Source organism: Zea mays, chromosome 6 (assembly GCF_902167145.1).
Source record: "Zea mays cultivar B73 chromosome 6, Zm-B73-REFERENCE-NAM-5.0, whole genome shotgun sequence".
Lineage (NCBI taxonomy): Eukaryota > Viridiplantae > Streptophyta > Magnoliopsida > Poales > Poaceae > Zea > Zea mays.
The window spans coordinates 150000013-150021713 of record NC_050101.1 but is presented as its reverse complement, the minus strand read 5'-3'; the positions used below and the strand labels follow the sequence as shown (position 1 = coordinate 150021713).

Below are 21701 nucleotides of genomic sequence, written 5' to 3'. Positions count from 1 at the left end.
TATCACACCTTTTTAATAGTAGGACTCACCTTCATGCAGACATTTTACGTAGTAGTTTGATTTTTTTGTTGCCATCTTACTGTTTTCTATGGAGTGGTTAATATGTCCATGTCTCCAAGCATACAATGGAAGTAAGATTTGTCACATGGAAAAAGGGCCAGACCCAGGACCGAATGCTCCCACAACCCACATAAGCGGAGTTTGGGGAAAGGATAAACCGAGCAAACGAGGAGAGGCTACTTCGAACCCGTGACCTGGTGACTCAGATAGCTCTCACCGCAGCACCAACCTGCCATTCTAGTTGCCACAGGAAAAACCATTAGTTGATTTTTGGTAGATTTCAATAACAAATGCTTAGAAAGAAAAAGTAACAGTTTAGGACACCTAGAATGCCTCAAGTCTCCGTTGAGATGAAGAGAACAGAGATTAGGGATGGAAAAGAGAATTTGGGTTTGGAAGGTAAAAAAAAAAACAGTAGTAATTGTGTTCTTTGTTTGGCTTGTGGAGCATGATAGATGCTGAACTGCTGATAGGCTTGCGAAACACGGATTGGATCACCCTGATCGATGTCCGCTTTGTGATCAAGATGATGAGTCCATTAATCATTTATTGGTCTCCTGTGTTTTTTTAGACAGTTCTGGTTTCAACTTCTAATGATTGGAGGGCTGCAATTTTGTGCCCGACGATTGATGATGTTTGTTTTGAGAATTGGTGGCGAATCTGCTCTTACAAGGTGGCTAATCATTTGAAGGGTTCCAATTCGCTGGTGATCCTAGGTGCTTGGACTATTTGGAATCATAGGAACAAGTGTGTTTTTGATAATTGTAATCCTAGTTTAGCTGCTGCTCTTCGGGTGGCTAGAGAGGAGGCTTTATGTTGGTTTTTGGCTGGTGATAAAGCTGTCTGGTCTCTTCCATATAGACGGGCTGCTGGCCTAGTGTAGGGGGTGTGGTAGGAGTATGCTCTCCCTTGTGTGGTCGGAGTCTGCTCTCACGGTCTCACCTATTCCCGGTATTCTTTCGGGAATTATTTTGTATTTTGGGGACCTTTCCCCTGTTCTCTTTCTTCTTAATACAAAAATGTGTAGTTCTCCTGCGTATTCCGGAAAATTTTGTGCTTCTACAGGTTGGAGTCTAAAACCAGATGGTCTTGTTTGGCACACCAGATAGTTCAGTTTCCATGGGCTGGGCCGGTTTAGTTTCGAACATAGATGGCAAAGGGTACTCTTTATTAGTTGATTTGCTGCCTGCACTTTGACAGTTTGACTCCCGTGCATGCTATTTTCGTGTTCATGATCCATCTTAGCCTTTTGGATTCCCCTACTGGTAGTACCCACTAGCAGATGTGTGTTTCTATGGCATTGAGTTACTGCCTCATTATGTTGAGTGTTTTTTAGTGATAAATGCAGCGACACATTATTGCTACCTCTCCACTACATGCCTTCCAGCTTATGTCCAATTTTTGCAAACATTAACACCTTTGAAGTCTGATGGTCACTTCTTTGAAGTCTGATGGTCACTTGGAAGTTCTAGCATTGGCTGATACAGATTTAAACCATCAACTGCTAACATGCTGATGTTGCAACTTTCATGGTCTGTAAACAGCATGCCTGCTGTAATTTAACTGCAGGAAAAATAACTCGGCCGGGGAGGGAAAGACCGCCCTCCCGGTATTATATTAAGAAGAGACCGAAACAATGGTCCCGGCCGAGAAAATCCCCGAACCCTGGCCCCCCATCACTAACGGGCCGGCGTCAACTGTCCACTTTGCAACGGCCCAACCGGAGGGTGGCGCACAGGACATCGTAACCCGAGAGCGGATGGGGCACAGCGAGGGGATTTTTTTAACCAAGCCTGAAAATTCGCTCCCGAGGGGAATCGAACCCAGGACTTGGAGGTGCTCTCGGAAGTCCTTAACCACTAGGCTAGAGGCCCTTTCGCAACTGCAGGAAAAATAACATTCTCTAATGCTTTATTTATTAATTAAATTCTGGTTAGATGTTGTTGGGCTTTTGAAATTGAGTTTTGTTTAATTGTTTGTGTAGGATATCCTTCGTCTGTTAACTCTTTGGTTCAACCATGGGGATACCTCAGAAGTTCAAACAGCGTTGCAGAAAGGTTTTTCCCTTGTCAAGATTGAGATGTGGCTGGTTGTGCTGCCCCAGATAATTGCTAGGATTCATTCGAACAATAGAGTAGTTAGAGAACTGATACAATCTTTGCTAGTTCGAATTGGAAAGGGGCATCCACAGGTATGTATTATCATCTTCGAGTTAGGTACTTCTACTACTGTGTGCTTCTATTATTGTATCTTTGCTAGTTCGAATTAGAAAGGGGCATCCACAGGCAATTCATGTAATTTTACCAGGTTGTACTTCACTACATCAACCGTAGTGCTGTACATGTAGTATCAGGAATTAGAAAGGGGCATCCACAGGCAATTCATGTAATTTTACCAGGTTGTACTTCACTACATCAACCGTAGTGCTGTACATGTAGTATCAGTTTAAATTTAACTATGGAAAAAGGTGCAAAAATAAACTTCCATATCTAGCAATCTAGAAAAATAACTAGAATTCCTTGTTTTGGATCAAAATTTAAAATTATTTTAACATCCTTTGTTCATTTGCATAGTATGCACGGCTATGAAGTTATTAGCTTTTCATGTTTCATCTTTTTTTTTTCTTTTGACTTTTATATTCTTTGTTATTGCTTGATCACAATGGTTTTCTTCATTTTTCTTTTTGTTCTTCCCCATGTTTTAATGAATTTTCAGTGTCCTGGAGCTTATTTTTAAACAGATCTGTATATTACCCGTAGCAATTGTAATTCTCCTCTTTGGTTAACCATCTTAATCAGGCTTTGATGTATCCTCTCTTGGTTGCCTGCAAATCAATAAGTATATTGAGACAACGTGCAGCGCAGGAGGTCGTTGATAAGATCCGCCAGCACAGTGGAGGTCTTGTTGACCAGGTTTGCATCATCAGTTGTGGACCTTCTAACGATAGATGTGTCTCATTCTAATTCTACTCTGTTCCGCCAGGCACAACTTGTGTCGAAGGAACTGATACGGGTAGCAATTTTGTGGCATGAAATGTGGCATGAGGCACTCGAGGAAGCTAGCAGGATGTATTTTGGTGAGCACAATATCGAAGGAATGCTTGCTGTACTTGAGCCATTGCATGCAATGCTTGAGAGGGGGGATGAGACAATTAAAGAAAATGCCTTCATTCAGGTATTGTTTTAATGAAAATTATATACTGTGCTTTAAATGTTTCATTGCTTATCCAGTTCTCTGTCCTAACCTCCGTACCGTTTGGGTAGTACTTCATGAAAATATATATATTTTGATATATGTTACCTGGTCGATCTGTTTTGATTTTGTAACAGTAGGTCATTCTGTATTTTGGCTCATTGAAGTATCAAGGCTTAATTTCCTATTATGAAATGAATTTATTCTACAACTCATTTTGTAACTAATGTTTATTAAGAACATGTTCAGGCTTATGGGCATGAATTACTGGAAGCTCATGAATGCTGTTTGAAATATCGGGCTACAGGAGAGGATGCTGAGCTAACTAAGGTACATAAAAACTTGTCATTTTGGTAGCTTGTGTATTTGCTTCTGTGGATAATGCATCTAAGGATGGCAACTATATTCTTTAGGCCTGGGATTTGTATTACCATGTTTTCAGAAGAATCGACAAACAGCTTCCAAGTCTTACGACCCTCGATCTGCACGTAAGCATATCATTATTTCTATTATGAGAAAGCAGTGTTTTTACCATCTCTTACCTGATCAAGTATTTAATCTTTCTTTCAGTCTGTTTCGCCTGAGCTACTCAAATGTCGAAAGTTGGAACTTGCTGTGCCAGGAACTTATGCTGCAGGTTATCCTGTTACTGATTAGAATATTTAATTTAACTCTGTTGTTCGGGGCACCTGTACTGCGTTTCTTACATCTTTGAGCTCTCAGAACCCTGGATTTTGATTCCACTTTATAGAATTCAAATATTTAGATTGTCATTTTACTTCCAGATTCACCACTTGTGACGATTGAGTATTTTGTTCCCCAATTGATTGTTATAACGTCCAAACAAAGGCCAAGAAAGCTGACAATTCATGGAAGTGATGGCAATGATTATGCATTCTTGCTTAAAGGCCACGAAGATTTGCGGCAAGATGAACGAGTAATGCAGGTTTGTATTTTGATGGCATATCCTTTTTATACTGATTTAATTGGTTCTTTTGTTAGTAATGTAGGCTTGATTAGCACTCATATCTTTGTGTAGTGCGCCCACAAAATTGTGATAGCCCAGCGCCCCAGCTCCTTTTGTTCTAAAATAAAATAAATCTTAGTGGAGCTGAGGGTTTACATTTGTGCAGTGCAGTTATCTTATGCGTCAGCAGTATTGATCTTGCTTTTTAGTTGAGACCAAGGATATCTTTGACAAATTCTGTTCAAGTCTCCATTAAAAAAAACATCAAATGAGCAATGTGATACTAATTCTGAAACTAGGTGAAAAATTGCAATGGCAGTTTGCCGTGGCTGTATGATCTATGCATAAATAGCACTGTCTTATCCCAACTGTGATTCTGAAAAGCACAGCAAGGGAACTTGAGTCTCTTGGGCATTCAGTTATTATCACATAAGAATAATTTACTAGTTTCAATGCTATTCTTGATCGTGAAAATAGCATAAAATATTACCTCTTGTTTACTTTTTTTGTGTAATTTTGTTCTTGTACAATATCTAATTTCCTTTCTTCTCCATTTAGCTTTTTGGTTTGGTGAATACTCTCCTAGAGAACTCAAGGAAAACATCAGAGAAGGATTTATCAATCCAAAGATATGCTGTTATACCTTTGTCACCTAACAGTGGTTTAATTGGATGGGTTCCAAACTGTGACACACTTCATGCTCTGATCCGTGAATACAGAGATGCCAGGAAGGTTTGTTTGCTGTATTCTCTTGTCTCGTAGCTATATATATTTGATTTATTTTATTTAGCAATTAGTGTTTGTTTCCGTGTCCAGATTTTCTTGAATCAGGAGCACAGACTTATGTTGGCTTTTGCACCCGATTATGATCACTTACCCCTCATTGCAAAGGTGGAAGTGTTTCAGCATGCTTTGCAAAATACTGAGGGAAATGACCTTGCGAAGGTATTGTTATGTATCTTCTCTTAATGAGTATGTCCTTTATATTTACGATGTTGTAGCCTCATTCTATATAAATAAACTGTGGCAGGTTCTGTGGCTGAAGAGTCGAACTTCGGAAGTATGGCTTGAGCGCCGCACAAACTACGCTAGAAGCCTGGCTGTTATGAGCATGGTATGGGCTACTTTCTTCTGATTTTCAAATGGAATCTTGATTACTTTAAGATGCTGAAAAGGTAATTTTCAGGTTGGGTATTTGCTTGGTTTAGGAGATCGGCATCCAAGCAACCTTATGTTAGATCGCTATAGGTACATCTTCAGAACTATTCTTCCATTAGTGTATAGTGTATGCATTATGCGGTTACTTCTGTAATAAAATTGTTCTTTTTTCTTCAGTGGAAAAATATTACACATCGACTTCGGAGATTGCTTTGAGGCTTCAATGAATCGAGAAAAGTTCCCTGAAAAAGTAAGTAATCTTGCTGTGTGCATTATACCTTAATTATTCCCTCACTTTCTTTTTATAAGGTGTAGGTGTTTCAACTTTCAAACTTTATAAACTTTGGCCAGAAATTAATATACCAGTGTGTAGATTGCACGATACAAACTTTGCACCATTTGATTCGAAAGTGTTTTCTTATGATTAAGATTTTATTATCGTGGACAATATACTAGAGAAATCAGTAGTCCATGCTTGAGACTTTATATTGATAGACTATAAGAGAAATTAGTGGTCAAAGTATGTACTTGCCTTTTTGGAGGCACGTTTAACATTTAGAAATGTGTTCATGACTTGTACTCCTCACTGTGACTTAGACATTACATTTTTGTTTGTGACAGTATCTTACCAGTTTGCAATGTACGGTGTAGGTACCATTCCGTTTGACTCGAATGCTTGTGAAAGCTATGGAAGTTAGCGGTATTGAGGGTACATTCCGAACAACTTGTGAAAATGTGATGCAAGTCCTTCGCACAAACAGAGACAGCGTTATGGCCATGATGGAGGTGAGATTATCACCTTATTTTCCGTATGACCCTATTGCATAGCGTATATCTTGGAGAAATCTTTAGTTTCTTCACTTCAGATGCCGCTGTTATTTTTATTACTAGTACAGATTCTGAAAAGTAAAAAAATAAATAATGGTTAGGAGTTAGTTTTCTTAAGGCTGGATTCAATCAGAAATCAAGAGCTTGATTAGATAAAACAAGATGTCACTCACTAAAGAAATGTGTATCCTTATTTAGCAGAAATTAAATAGCAGACTAATTTGTCATATCTGTGTACTATATTTTGAGTTGATGCTCCCAATGTTTCTACAACGGTCTGATTTTGTAATGGGGGATTGTTTGGAGAACACAATAGGAAGATGACTATATCCTTTTGTCTTCAGTTCTTCGTTGTGTGTGTTATTTGTACCACCTACCTACATGCTTGGCGATCTTGTGCTTATTAAGCATTTTAAATATTTTGCTTTTGCTCTCCCCAGGCATTTGTACATGACCCGTTAATCAATTGGCGTCTGTTCAATTTCAATGAGGTTCCTCAAGTGTCGAACTATGGTAATGTTCATGCTCACACGGTTGTCAGTAGTGAAGAAGCAGTGGCTAACCGAGAGCTCATGCAACCTCAGCGAGGAGCACGTGAGAGGGAACTGCTACAGGTTACCTGCTCTTCTCCATCCTCGTGGTCTGATTGCACTAAACCCGACCACTCACCTGGATGAGTAACCATTAATTTTGTCCATGCAGGCTGTCAATCAACTCGGTGATGCCAATGAGGTTTTGAATGAGCGTGCTGTAGCTGTGATGGCACGGATGAGTGACAAACTAACAGGGCGTGACTTCTCTTCTGGGTCAGCTTTGGCTGGAGCAGGTAGCTCTATCCAACATGGCAGTGAGCATTTGGCTTCAGGAGATGCCCGGGATGCCCAACCTGGTCTCTCAGTGAAGGTTCAGGTTCAGAAGCTCATACTCCAAGCGACTTCACACGAAAATTTGTGCCAAAACTATGTCGGGTATGAATCTGTTCGAACTTCCTCCTTTCTTGCAGCTGCCCCGTTCTGTAATTCTGGGCCAACCATCTTTTTTTGTGACTCACTGTTTGTTGCTTGTTTGTTTCACAGGTGGTGTCCGTTCTGGTGAGCTCTCTTGGAAACAGTAGCAGTTTATAACATGTAAATATTGTGAATACCGTGTGCATAGAAGTTTCGTGGTGACAGTTTGTATGTGCAGCTTTGTAATTAGCAGAACTTCAAGATGCCTTGGACCATCCTTTTGTCAGTTTCTTAGACCGTGTTTAGCAGTTCACCCTTATGGCCATCCAAAACACTGTTTTTGTACTGTAGATTGTATTGTTTGTAGATTGTACTGTTCGCAGGGTGGATTTTTGAATATGAGTATAAGAATGTGTAAGCTGTTGAAGATAGCCTTAGGTTTTCTTCCGTGCCACTTGAGGGTTTGTTCGATTAGCTCTCAATTTATGTGGATTGAGTGAGATCGGATTGGTTTAAATCTCAAGCAAGTTAAATTTTCTTCTTAATTTTTCTAATCTCATCAAATCCATGTGTAACGGGAATAACCGAACAAGGTCTGACTGAAAATGTTAAGAGGGTGTCGGATCCTCTAGACCAAAGTTTAGTCCAGGTTTGGATACTAATTAAGACTAAACATGTGCTTATTATAAAATTAATTGCATATGTCATGTCTAATTTGTGAGATGAATTTATTAAGTCTAAATAATCCCTGACAAGTCTAAATATGTCCACGTTTTTTTTGAGAGTCACGTTCTGGTTTTGCTTCGGTGCAAATGCTATTGGGCCAAAATTGAGGGAGAATTGCTTGCAAAGGTGGCGTCAGAGGTTGGTTTCATCGCAGGGCTCTAGTGCTTCGCCGAGCGAAGATTATCCTTGTTTGTGAAGGCGAGATTTGTTACAGAACCTCCTAAGTTATTGGATCTATATGTATGTGTCCTCGTCTTAAAGAGCTTAGACGGTTATGTATGATCTGCTCGAGTATTCTAAGGATCTCGGATAAACCACTTATAACTATGATCACAAGATTAAGTAAACACAAATTACATACCAAAATTTATAGCGAAAATCTTATTACAAAAGTTACAATGCATATGTCAACCATTCTCATGGATCTTTCAAAACGTGAACCGGTCCGCGCTATCTAGGAGCACAATACTGCATCTAGCGGTCTAGCCTCTTGGCCAGGAGAGTACATCCCGCCATCTCCCATGTCCAGTGTGTGGTTGTTTTTTCACGTATGGAATAGCCGGGTTCAGGCTTACCCTTTACGTGGTATGTTGCTAGCTAAAAAGTCCTTGATCAGCAAGCCTACAACGAACCGTTTTTAATCGACATAAACATGCGAACTTTCATGCTCAACATCTGGTCTCTATTTTTAAAGTATCCCCCAAACTTGGTACCTGAGAGAGGTACCCTACTTGAATGATGAATTCATCATCGCAAATGATGCCTTCATCATTACAAGTCCCTTTTCCATAAATTCCCATATCCACTGTTGCACATCATCTTTTAAAAACAAAACCTCATAAATTCCCATATCCACTGTTGCACATCATCTTTTAAAAACAAAACCTAATTTAATAAGCAGGGCTAAGCATCACTAGCTTTTCATAAAAAAGGTATCAAGGATGATAATCAAGTTTCCAAGGATGGTAATGCATCAATTGTTTCATCACACAACTCCTATCACATATACATCATGTAAGGTAATTTTTTTTGTAAACAATAAGGAAAGGGGTGAATGCATCGGAGCTTAGTCAAGTAGAACATGTGCTCGTATCGACATGGCACCACTGAATGCATCGGGGCTTGCCTGAAAACCAATATTAAGTTAGTGCTTGTTAGAGGCTTCCGCTTGGCAACCATCTTTGATCCTAGTACTTGATCAGGTCATCCATCCTCCGGTTCGATCTGTCGACATCGCCCTGAGATCTGCTCCGATCCATGCCCTTCAGTCTGCACGATCATCTAGCTTACCTATTTGAAATGCACAATGGGTATGCATGAACATAAGGAGGAATATCATAGGATAAATAACGCTACATCGAAGAGAATTAAACACTTATAGCAATGCATCACAAATTCTTATATGTGAGCACTAGATATCTTTGACTCTCTAACATTTATAGAGGGAGTGAATTAGGACTTCTAAAAACTTTGCTAATCTAGGCCACAAATAAATCCCAAGAACAAAACCTATGCAAATAAATAAACTAGAATGTGCAAACTAGGTTTTGTCTAAGAGTTGCTATCTCACTGCAAAAGGAGTTTTGCAACCTAAGTTCCAATCCTAACAAATCTAAACTAGGAATAGAGAAAGAAACTTAGGTACTTAAATGTAAATGCGGAAGCTAAAAACAAACGTAAAGATGCAAACTCCCGTGGACGACGCCAGTAGGTTTACCGAGGTATCCAAAACCGCACAAGGTTCTGACTAATCCTCGTTGGTGTCTCTATGCAAAGGAAAGCCCACACGAGGGTCAAACACCACAGAAGAGTAACTCCATAGAGAGCCGCATGCCTTCTTCACGTGCAAGTGGTGCTCCGCTTCTGGCTCCTCTTGGATGCTCCCCGCGATCTTCACTATCGAGCCTTCGGCTGAAACGCCGTGAGCCTCGTTCCCTTTGGTACACAGTGGCGACCGCACCACAAACTCGGTTGATGCGGTCTCACAAGACTCTCGTCCCACTCAGTACATCTACAATTCCTCGCGCAAGAGTCGAGGGGTTTTCTGAGTTTTTCTAAGCTAACTCAACTAACTAGAAACTTCTAGAGCAAGCGCAATAGCAGTCTAACTAACTTAAGCACTTCGCAAAGCACGTACGTTAATCACCAAGTGATTCTATTAAGCACTTGGGTGTTTGAGCAAGCTCTTGTCATACAATGCCTTACCAAGGTGAGCCACCTCTTGCTTCAATTATTCATTTTCCATAGCAATCTCATCTGAACAAGTTTCTACAATAACATTCTTCACAAGAACCTGATTGCATGGATAGAGTCATCAATTAAATCAAAGCAACAAGTAGAAGCATCTTTCTTAATAATTCTAGGAATTCAACTAAAGATGCTCCTAGGGTGCTACCGATGTTTCTAGCTTAGTAGTTAGCTCATTATTATGTATGCTAAGAATTTCATTTGTCTAGCAAGTTTTCAATATCATCTTGAGAGCTAGCTAACTTAGCCTTAAGTCTTTCATTCTTTTCAAAAAGATTATCATCGGTATTTGAGGATGGAACTTTAGACTCTAACTGCTCAATTTTAGTTGTTAGCTCACAATTGAAATTTGCAAAGATTTCAAATTTCTCCAACAAACATTTGAGAGCTAAGCAACTTATTTTTCAAAGTTTTTAATTGAGCCTTTTCTTTTGTGCAAAACATCCCAAAAAACTTAATGGCTTGCGCAAGTTCATCTAAGGAGGGCTTTCCCTCACTATCACAATCATCACTAGAGGATTAGATACGTGTGCTACTAAAAGTCGCCTAGAGGGGTGGGGGTGAATAGGCGAAACCTAAAAATTATAAACTTCGAACACGGACTTCACCCGAAGTTAGCGTTTGAACAAGTAATAAAGAAATTTGAGTACGAAATATGGTTCTCCTTGCCATGATTTGCTCAATCAATGTGCAGATTTACTTTGGGAGCTAACTCAAATGGATAAGCAATAGAACTTTAGAGAGAGGAGAGAAGAAGAATCAAACCGCAAGGTAATGATCAACTTTTTCCCGAGGTTCGGTTCTGAAGAACTTACTCCCCGTTGAGGAGGCCATGTAGGTTAGGTCTCTTTCAACCCATTCCCTTTCTCAAATGGTCACTTAGACCGGTTGAGTGCTTCTTCTTAATCTCGAGGGTCACTTAGACCATGCAAGGATCACTACACAATTAGGTGTCTCTTGCTAGCTTTACAAGTCACTTGAAAGTTTAGAAGGAGATGAAGAAAGCACGATCAAGAAACCAAGCAACAAAGAGCAAGAAATAAAACACTAGCTCACACTCTCTAGAATTTCTCACAAGGCATTAATCACTAATGAACACAATCACAATTATTGCACTTGGAGGATCTTTGATGCTTGTGTGAGGCTTTGGAGTGAACTCTAGATCTTTGCAATTAATGTGGGAGTTGGAATGCTTGGATGTGTTTGAATGGAGGTGGTTGGGGTTGAATTTATAGCCCTCAACCACCACATAACTGTTGCTAAGTTTCTGCCACTTGCGAACGGTCCGCACCTCTGGGCCGGACGGTCCGCCCCTACACATCAACGGTTGGAAACACAACGGTCAGCATTAACGACTATATCAACGACTATGAGTGCATTAAATGTGTCACCAGATGTCAGATAAAGCAGTCATGGACGATCTGGTCGTGCACCCCGGACAGTCCACAAGGACGCTAAAAATGATTTTACCAAACTCACCACCTTTGGGTTTCTCTGGTTTCCAATGAGCGGACAGTTCGCACCTGAGGGCCGGACGGTCCGCGCTAGGTCTCAGACGGTACTCTTGTCTCCTTCGGATAGTCCATAGTAGAGATTCTATGATTTGTGTGGTTTCTGCCCGAGGTTCACCGAGGTGTTGCGGACGGTCCGCCGGAAGAGCGTGAACGGTCCGTGCACATGTGAATTCTCCAAAAAGCTCTCCTATCCGTAATAATCTACGATATTCTGGACAGTCGACTTAGAATTAAGATGATTGGACTTGTGCACCTAACAATAAATCAACTAGGCAAACTAGTTAGTCTATTAGGTTGTGATGGTCGTCAATCATCAAAATCAATTTAGAGAAAATGGTAAATGCCATTTCCCTTTCAATTACCTCTTGCCGTAAGGCATTTATGTGATGAACGTGAAGAACATAGTGAAGAGCGGTGACTGTGGGTCTTTGGAGGTTCATCTTTGTTTGAAGAATCATCCCAAGTCTTGACACTTGTGAGCACCTTGCCTTTGCTCCTCCTTTCCTTGGGTTCGGTCGTGTTTGGGAAATTATCCTGGAAATGGTCCTTGTCCCCACATGTGAAGCATCATCTTTTTCTTTGCCTTTTCTTGTCAATGTTAAAGAGAAGATTCTCAACCTGCAGGGGCACACACATTAGATTAATCTTGTGAATCATCCTCATTACCTTTCCAACGCATTGGAACATTTTATCGTCCATGGAGGATGATGTTGAGGCTTGATCATTTGCATCATCATCACCTTCTTCTTCGTATTACTCTTCTTCACTTTAGGAACTTGAGCTTGGAGCCTTCTTCTTTCCTTTCTTCTTTTCATCACATGCCAAAGCATATGGCGTTGATGAAGTGGCCTCCTCTTGACCCATCTTTCGTGACATCTCAAATGACACAATCTTTCCGATCACGAGCGTTAGGGTCATTTAGCTCAAGTCCTCCATGTTATGAAGGATGATGATGATGCTCCTGTATTTTGTTGAGGTAGAAGTGAGATGATCTTCATCACAATATCCTCAACACCTAGCTTGTTAATGCCAATATAATTGAGCTCATTGATAATTAGATTGAAACGAGAATACATATCTCTAACAAGCTAATTTTCTTTCATTTGATATGAATTATTCTCATTCAAGACTAGACAATGTTTTTGCTCATGGACATTTGAAGTGCCGTCATGGAGCTCATGTGATTATAGCCAAATCTCATTAGCAGTTTTCAAAGTAAATACTTGATTGAAAATATCAATGTTAAGAGATTCATACAAGCAATTTTTAGCTCTAGCATTCAAATGAATTTATTTTTCGTCACTCACGGTTAGCTTCTCGGGATTCTTAGGTGGTTTCATCCTGTCGCGAGTGACTCTCCAAACACCTAGATCAATCGCTTCTAGGTAGCAAGCCATTCTTGCAATATAATAGGGGAAGCTAATGCCGTCAAAGTGTGGTGGCCTATAGGTATCCATTCCCTTCCTCGAAAGAGTGTCGACTTGATTAGCGATTAAGCTAAAACATTCTAGATGAGCCAAACCGGGCTCTGATACCAATTGAAAGGAACACGAACACCTAAGAGGGGGTGAATTAAGACTTCTAAAAACTTTGCTAATCTAGGACACAAATAAATCCCTAGAACAAAAACCTATGCAAATAAATAAACTAGAATGTGCAAAGTAGGTTTTATTTAAGTGTCATTATCTCTATCGCAAAAGGAGTTTTGCAACCTAAGTTCCAATCCTAACAAATCTAAACTAGGAATAGTGAGAAAGAAACCTAAGTACTTGAATGTAAATGCGGAAGCTAAAAAGAAAAGGTAGAGATGCAAACTCCCATGGACAACGCTGGTATTTTTACCGAGGTATTCGGAACCGCGCAAGGTCTCAACTAATCCTCGTTGGTGCCCCTACACAAAGGGTAGCCCACGCGAGGGACAAGCACCACGGACGAGTAACTCCATAGAGAGTTGCGGGCCCTCTCCATGCGCAAGTGGTGCTTCGCTTTTGGCTCCTCTCAGACGCTCTCCAACGTCTTCACTATCGAGCTTCCGGCCGAAACACCACGGGCCTTGTTCCCTTTGGTACACTGTGACAGCCACACTACAAACTCAGTTGAGGAGGTCTAGCAAGACTCTCGCCCCAATCGATACAACTACAACGACTCACACGAGAGCCAAGGGGTTTTGTGGGTGCCCTTTTTTTTAAACTCACTCAACTAACTAGGAACTTCCTAGAGCAAGCGCAATAGCGGTCTAACTAACTTAAGCACTTCTCAAAGCACTTACGCTAATCATCGAGTGATTCTATTAAGTACTTGGGTGTTTGAGCACATGGAAATGTGTATAACCTTCCTTGGTATGTTGCTTGGGCTCCCACACCTTCAAATGGCCGGCTAGGTGGGTATTTATAGCACCTTCACTCAAAACTAGCCGTTGTTGGCAGACTGCACCTTTCTGTCTACGTGCACACCGGACCGGTCCAATGCACCATCAAACCGTCCGGTCAGTACTCTACGTCAGCTAGCCGTTGCACCCATCTTGCACTGTAGACGGTCCAATATACATGGACCCGGTCTGGTGCCCAGAGAGCCATTGGAAGTATCCATTGCTGACCGTCAGACTCGATTCGGTGCACCACCAGAATGGTTTGGTGCATTAGTTGGTCGAGAGCTTGTTTTCTTTTCTCTCTGCAGACTCGGTCTCGTGACCCAACAGACAGCTCATTCTTGGTTTTCTTCAATATTTTTCCTTGGGCTCTTTTGGTCTTGTGTCTTGGACTTGTGCTGAATATTTGTTCATCCTCATTGAGTCTTCTAGGTCTATATCCTCGTTTGTGAGGAATCTCTACAACTTAGAGTTTCTCATATCCTTACAAATGATCAAAATCACAACTAAGAGTAAGGGGGGACATAGAGTATACACACAAGAGCACAAATGCAACAACACACACAAGAATCATAAAGAAACGAGCCTAAGAACACAAGATCAAAGAATCAACACAAAACTAGCGCTCAGATCTCACTAAAATTACTAGCAGGTGTGGTCGCAGCATATCAGAGTGTTGTATAGCTCTTGGAGTGCTTGGGTGCATGTTAACGGTGCCTAGGAGTCCTTTTTATAACCCCAAGAGGCATAGGAGTTGTTGGATTCTTCCTATAGATGTCATAAAATTTCCTTGTCAACGGGCGTACTGGACTGGTCCGGTGCACACTAGACCGGGTCCTATAGCGCCCAGTCTGAGATCTTGATTAGGCTCTTTCCATAGCTGACGAGCACCAGACCGATTTGGTGCGCCACCGGACCGCCCGATGACGTCAATTAGCCGTTGGAGAGGTGATCTAGTGCACACCGGACTAATAATTTTCATAGTTTGGTGATTTTAAAGAAAACATCCCGAGAGCGCACTGTTCATCTGCGTGGCCCAAACCACTCTGGTGCGCCACCGGACCGGTCTGGTGCTCCACAGACCAGACCAGACCAGACCAAGCTAGGCTCTTTTGAGCCTAACTCCTCCAACTTCTTTTGGCTTTTCTTGAGGGGTTCCCTACGACTTAGACAAACATAGTTAGCTGATAAAACAATTGACTAAATGTTGGAATCATAATTTTTTCACAAAGTTTCTCCAGGATTTGCTATAAGCCCAAAACTAAGTCCAAAAGTCACTTTTCTCGCATAAAAGAGTTAGTAGCCAAACCAAGGTGCAAGAAACATAGTATGAGGTATGTGCAACTTATTCAAATACCTAAACATCATGTTTTTGTAGTTTTACCCAAAGTTGCACTTTTGGCCTTCATTTCTAGTCATTTGGACTTGTTGCCTTCAATTTTCTCTTGCTAGAACCTGTGCTCATGTTCATATCAAAATAGTTAGACCAATGTGGTGTGTTGAGCACTTATCACCAAAACAGATAGTGAAAGGGAAATGTGCCCTTAGGCTATTTCTATATTGTTTTGGTGATTAGATGCACAACACAATATGTGTGAACTAACATAATGTTGAGCAAAGGAATATCTAGATGGATCAAGTGTGAAGGTAAGTTCTAGACGCTTAGTCAATTGTTTTATGTGATAAACATACTTGTCTAAGTGTCAGGGACTCAGCTAAGTGAAGTCCAAAAGAATCAAAGGAAGACAAAGAAAGGAACGAAGAAAAGGTGCTGGACTGCGCAACACCGAACGGTCCGGTGTGCACCGGACACTCCGGTGCATGGTCTGCCAAACTCTCTACTCTCGAGTTTTCCTGGCTACATCGGCTATAATTCACCGGACAGTCCGCGCGAGGCACCGGACAGTCCGGTGTACCAGCCATGCAACGACTATCTGCCACGTCGACCAAGAGCCAACGGTCATATGACGCACCAGATCGTCCGGTGCCCCACAGAAAAGGAAACCAACCAATCAGGCGATTCTCGGTCGCGTACTGTGCTCGTACTGTTCACTGTCCGGTATGCACTGGACAGTCAAGTGTGCCCACGGACAAAAGGCAAGAATTGCCTACCAAATGGAGCTCCAACGGCTCCTAGCTGCCTTGGGGCTATAAAAGGGTCCCCTAGGCGCATGGAGCAGCACACCAAGCCTCCATTGAACATCCTAATACGCCTAGACTCCGCAAGCACGCATCCGAATCATTGTGATTGAGATTTGAGCACTTGTTGAGTTGTGAACTTGTTGCGCTGTGTTTGTGTGCTCGTTTCTTGACTTGTGTGCGTGTCGTTGCTGCGACTCTAGCTCTTGCGTGTGTTTGTTTCCCTCCCTTACTCTTGTGGTTTTCATTGTGATCAATATTGTAAGGGTGAGAGACTCCAACTTGTGGAGATTCCTCACAAAGAGAAACATCTGCTAAGGAAGAAAACCGTGGTATTCAAGTGGATCATTGGATCGCTTAAAAGGGGTTGAGTGCAACCCTTGTCCATTGGGACGCCACAACATGGAAGTAGGCAAGTGCTCTACTTGGCCGAACCACGGGATAAAATCGTTGTGTCATCTGTTGTTATTCGTGTGCGATTCTCTCTCTTCTTCTACTCACTTGATAATTGCTCTAAGTTTAATACTCACCTTGTGAAGAGCAATTAAGTGAAGAAGTCATCTCTTTCTCTCTAGACATAGCACCTTGGTTTTGATTCCACTAACATTTCATAAATCAAGTTTGTGCCATTTAGTGTTAATTTTTATAGGATCACCTATTCACCCCCTCTAGGTGCTCTCAATTGATATTAGAACCGTACTCTTCATTAATGGACTAATCACCCGAAGAGATGGATCCTAAATGTAAGGGGATGGTGATCAACGACAAGAAGAAGGAGACCCTCTATGTCAATGAGCCAAAAGACGACAAGCCCCATGACTCATGATCATGTCACAAGAAGAGGGATGGACAGAAGAAGAGGCGCATAAAGAAGATCATCTACTACGACAGCGACGCCTCCTCCTCTTCACTAAGGGACGACGACAACGAAGACTCTTCGTTAAAAAAGAAAACGGTTAATCAAACTATTCTTTTGATTATTCTCGCATCCCTTATAATTCGAATGCCCATTTACTATCTATTCCACTTGGAAAACCCCCACACTTTGATGGAGAGGACTATTTATTTTGGAGTCATAAAATGCGTAGTCACTTATTTTCCCTCCATCCTAGTATTTGGGAAATTGTTGAAAATGGAATGCATTTCAATAGCACTAACAATCATGTATTTATTAATGAGCAAATACATAAAAATGCCCAAGCTACTATTGTTTTGCTAGCATCTCTATGCAGGGATGAATACAACAAAGTGAGTGGCTTGGACAATGCCAAACAAATATGGGATACTCTCAAGATCTCTCACGAGGGTAATGATGCCACCATGATTACCAAGATGGAACTAGTGGAAGGCGAGCTAGGGAGGTCCGCCATGATAAGGGGAGAGGAGCCAACTCAAACTTACAATAGGCTCAAGACCCTGGTCAACAAGATTTTTGAAGGTATGGGAGTACAAGATGGACGGATCATGATGTCGTCCGACTTATGCTAAGGTATTTTACCATTATTGATCCTCATCTTGTGAACCTTATCCATGAGAATCCTAGGCACACCAAGATGACGCCCGAGGAAATTCTCGGAAAATTTGTAAGCGGGCGCATGATGGTGAAGGAAGCGAGATACGTGGACGATGCTGCAAACGGACCACTTCCGCTCTATGAGACGTAGCCCGTTGCTCTCAAAGCAACCAACAGCAATGAGGCGCTACCTAGAAAGATAGCACAAGTGGAGGCTGCCGGGCTCAACTAGGACGAAATGGTGCTTATAATCAAGCGCTTCAAGACCGCCTTGAAGGGACGCAAGGAGTACCCAGCAAGAATAAATCAAGGGAAAGCGCTCCTGCTTCAAGTGCGGTAAGTCTGGTCATTTCATAGCACAATGTACCGATAATGACAATGACCAGGCACAAGGAAAGAATGGGAAGAAGGAAAGGAAGAAGAACTACAGGAAGGCAAAGGGTGAGGCACACATTGGAAAGAATGGGACTCCGACTGTTCTTCATCCGACTCCGATGATGAAGGACTAGCTGCCTCGGCTTTCAACAAATCCTTCCTCTTCCCCAATGAACGCCACACATGCCTTATGGCTAAGGATAAGAAGGTACGTATACGAGATACACCTAAGTACACTTCTTCTAGTGACGAGGAATCTTCTGACGATGAAGTAGATTATAGTGATTTATTTAAAGGATTAGATAGATCTAAAGTAGATAAAATAAATGAATTGATTGATGCTCTTAATGAAAAGGATAGGTTGCTAGAAAAGCAAGAAGATATTCTGTATGACGAACATGATAAATTTATTGATGTTCAAAAATCACTTGCTCTAAAAATTAAGAAAAATAAAATATTGTCTTCTGAGCTATCTACCTGTCATGATTTTATTTCTAGTCTAAAAAATTTGAATGATGATTTAAATACTAAGCTAGAAAAATTTAATGTAGCTAGTTCATGTGTAGAGCATGTTGTAATCTGCAATAGGTGTAAAGATTTTAATATTGATGCTGACAATGAACATGCTTCTACCATTCTCAAGTTAAACAATGATGTTGCAAGTCTTAATGCTCAACTTAAGACTTGCAAGGATAATTATGAGAAACTAAAATTTTCTAGGGATGCCTACACCATTGGTAGACACCCCTCTATTAAGGATGGACTTGGTTTCCAAAAGGGGATCAAGAACTTAATAAGCCAAAGGACTTCAAATCTCAACAAGGAGAAAGGGAAGGCTCCCATGGCTAGTAGCTGTTATTCTTCACATGACCAAAAGAATCATGCTTATCTTTATGCTCATGTCAAGAAGGTTTCTAGTGTTGCTCATCATGATAGGTGTCATAATCATGTTGTTTCTCTTGTATGTAATGATGCTGCATTTAATTCTCATGCCATGTTTGCATCTAGCTCTTCATATGCTCATGGTAGAAATTGGCCTAGGCGCCATCATGTTGCCTCTCATGCGCCTAGGAGAGCATCAACTGGACCAACTATGCTTTATCAAACATGTGATGCTTCTTTTGTCCTTTTATGAAAAAATGATAAAGTAGTTGCTAGAAGTTTGGGACCTAAGTGCAAGAGAGACAAAACTTGCATGTGGGTTCCAAAGTCTGTTGTGACTAACCTTGTAGGACCCAACAAGAGTTGGGTACCTAAAACCAAAGCTTAATTATCTTGCAAGTTTATGCATCCGGGGGCTCAAGCTGGATTATTGATAGCGGATGCACAAACCACATGACGAGGGAGAAGAAAATGTTCACCTCCTATGCCAAGAACAGGGATTCCCAAGACACTATCATCTTTCGAGATGGGAACCAAGGCAAGGTCAAGGGCTTAGGCAAAATAGCCATCACAACCAAGCATTCGATTTCAAATGTGCTTCTAGTAGAATCGCTCGGATACAATTTGTTGTCTGTAAGCCAATTATGTCATATGGGTTATAATTGTTTATTTACAAATATTGGTTTATCTGTCTTTAAAAGAAGTGATGGTTCATTAGCTTTTAAGGGTGTATTAGACGACAAGCTCTACTTAGTTGATTTCTCAAAAGAGAATGCCGATCTAGATGCATGCTTAATCGCTAAGACTAATATGGACTAGCTCTGGCACCACCGTCTAGCACATGTTGGGATGAAGAACCTTCATAAACTTCTAAAGGGAGAACATGTGTTAGGACTAACCGATGTCTGTTTTGAGAAAGACAGACTGTGTGCAGCGTGCCAAGCAGGGAAGCAGGTGGGAAGTACTCATCAAATCAAGAACGTGATGACAACATCAAGACCACTGGAACTCCTACATATGGATCTCTTCGAGCCCATTGCTTATCTCAACATCGGGGGAAGTAAGTATGGTCTTTTATTGTAGATGACTTTTCCTGCTTCACTTGGGTTTTCTTTTTGCAGGATACATCTGAAACTCAAGGATCTCTAAAGTGCTTCTTAAGGAGAGCTCTAAATGAATTTTAGCTAAAGGTGAAAAAGATAAGGAATGATAATGGAACCGAGTTCAAGAACCTTCAAGTCGAAGAATATCTTGAGGAGGAAGGTATCAAGCACGAGTTCTCCGCTCCCTACACACCACAACAAAATGGTGTGGTAGAGAGGAAGAACATGACACTAATTGACATGGCAAGGACAATGCTTGGAGAATACAAGACGCCTGAGCGGTTTTGGTCGGAAGCTGTGAATACAGCCTGCCATGCCATAAACCGGCTCTATCTGCATCGCCTCCTGAAGAAGACATCATATGAACTCCTAACCGGTAACAAACCCAACGTTTCTTATTTTCGTGTATTTGAGAGCAAATGCTACATCTTGGTAAAGAAAGGTAGGCATTCGAAGTTTGCTCCCAAAGCTGTAGAAGGGTTTTTACTAGGTTATGACTCAAGTACAAAAGCGTATAGGGTCTTCAACAAATCATCAGGATTAGTTGAAGTCTCTAGCGACGTTGTATTTGATGAAACTAATGGCTCTCCAAAAGAGCAAGTTGATCTTGATGATGTAGATGAAGATGAGGTTCCGATGACCGCAATGCAAACAATGGCAATAGGTGATGTGCGACCGCAGGAACAACAAGAGCAAGATCAACCTTCTTCCTCTACATCGGTGCATCCCCCTACTCAAGATGAGGAACAGGTACCTCAAGATGAAGGGCTGGATCAAAGGGGAGCACATGGAGAACAAGATAAGGAGGAAGAAGCGTCACAAGTTCCTCCAGCTCAAGTCCAGTCAACTATTCAAAGAAATCATCCAATGGATCAGATTCTGGGTGATATCAGCAAGGGAGTAACCACTCGCTCACGTCTAGCTATTTTTTGTGAGCATTACTTATTTGTTTCTTCTATTGAGCCTTTTAGGGTAGAAGAAGTGTTGGGGCCATGTTTCGTCGCCGAAGGTCCTGCAGGAACAAACACCTTCGGCAAGTTCGTTTAAACGCAGTGCCGAAGCTCGTATATGAAGACGAAGGTTCGAACCAACTTAAAGATGAAATGACTTCTTCGTCCATAAGGGTCTGAGTCATAATTGTAATATTTTGTAAGGGGCATGATTGTAATTTCTCACAGGCTGCGTCCTTTGCCTATAAATATATGAACAGTACTCCTTTACTGTTCACGCAATCCTGTAATCATCGACGCATTACACTGGATTTATTGCTCTTTGCCAAGGCAAAGGTATAAATGTACATAAATATTATGTTTTAATATTTAGGTTTGTATAATAAAATATATGTATAAAAATATTTATCTTTGATATAAATTTCTTTAATGTTTAATGTTTTGTTATTGCTTGTATTGTTTTATAGAGTTGATCACGAAGGTAAGACCTTCGTGATATTTTGCTTATGGTCTTCGTCCGAAATTAATTATATCTTAAGGGATATAATGCTTCAGCGGACGAAGGGCATTAACATTTAACATTTTATGTTGCCTTGTTCTTAATTCATAGCATTTGAGAACAAGTCCCCAACATTGGCGCCCACCTCCGGTGAACTCACTTCCACTTTCTGAGCTGATGGCTTCATTCAAAGCTGGAGTTGCTTCGGCTCCGAAGCTCGTACTCCCGATAAC

The 21701-nt window shown here is 41.2% G+C and overlaps 1 protein-coding gene across 1 annotated transcript in view; it reads left to right on the top strand.

Moving 5' to 3' along the window:
• Window positions 1–7557, top strand: part of LOC542211 (uncharacterized) — a 51197-nt gene extending 43640 nt beyond the window's left edge. Inside the window, exons 43-58 of the mRNA NM_001111823.2 lie at window positions 2045–2251; window positions 2859–2972; window positions 3043–3234; window positions 3502–3582; window positions 3666–3740; window positions 3823–3889; window positions 4038–4198; window positions 4778–4951; window positions 5036–5164; window positions 5250–5333; window positions 5406–5467; window positions 5555–5627; window positions 6029–6163; window positions 6646–6819; window positions 6908–7173; window positions 7282–7557. Of these exons, the coding sequence (NP_001105293.2) occupies window positions 2045–2251; window positions 2859–2972; window positions 3043–3234; window positions 3502–3582; window positions 3666–3740; window positions 3823–3889; window positions 4038–4198; window positions 4778–4951; window positions 5036–5164; window positions 5250–5333; window positions 5406–5467; window positions 5555–5627; window positions 6029–6163; window positions 6646–6819; window positions 6908–7173; window positions 7282–7300 (2013 nt within the window). The 3' untranslated portion in view covers window positions 7301–7557. The remainder of the gene's footprint in view (window positions 1–2044; window positions 2252–2858; window positions 2973–3042; window positions 3235–3501; window positions 3583–3665; window positions 3741–3822; window positions 3890–4037; window positions 4199–4777; window positions 4952–5035; window positions 5165–5249; window positions 5334–5405; window positions 5468–5554; window positions 5628–6028; window positions 6164–6645; window positions 6820–6907; window positions 7174–7281) is intronic.
• Window positions 7558–21701: the final 14144 nt, after the last annotated feature.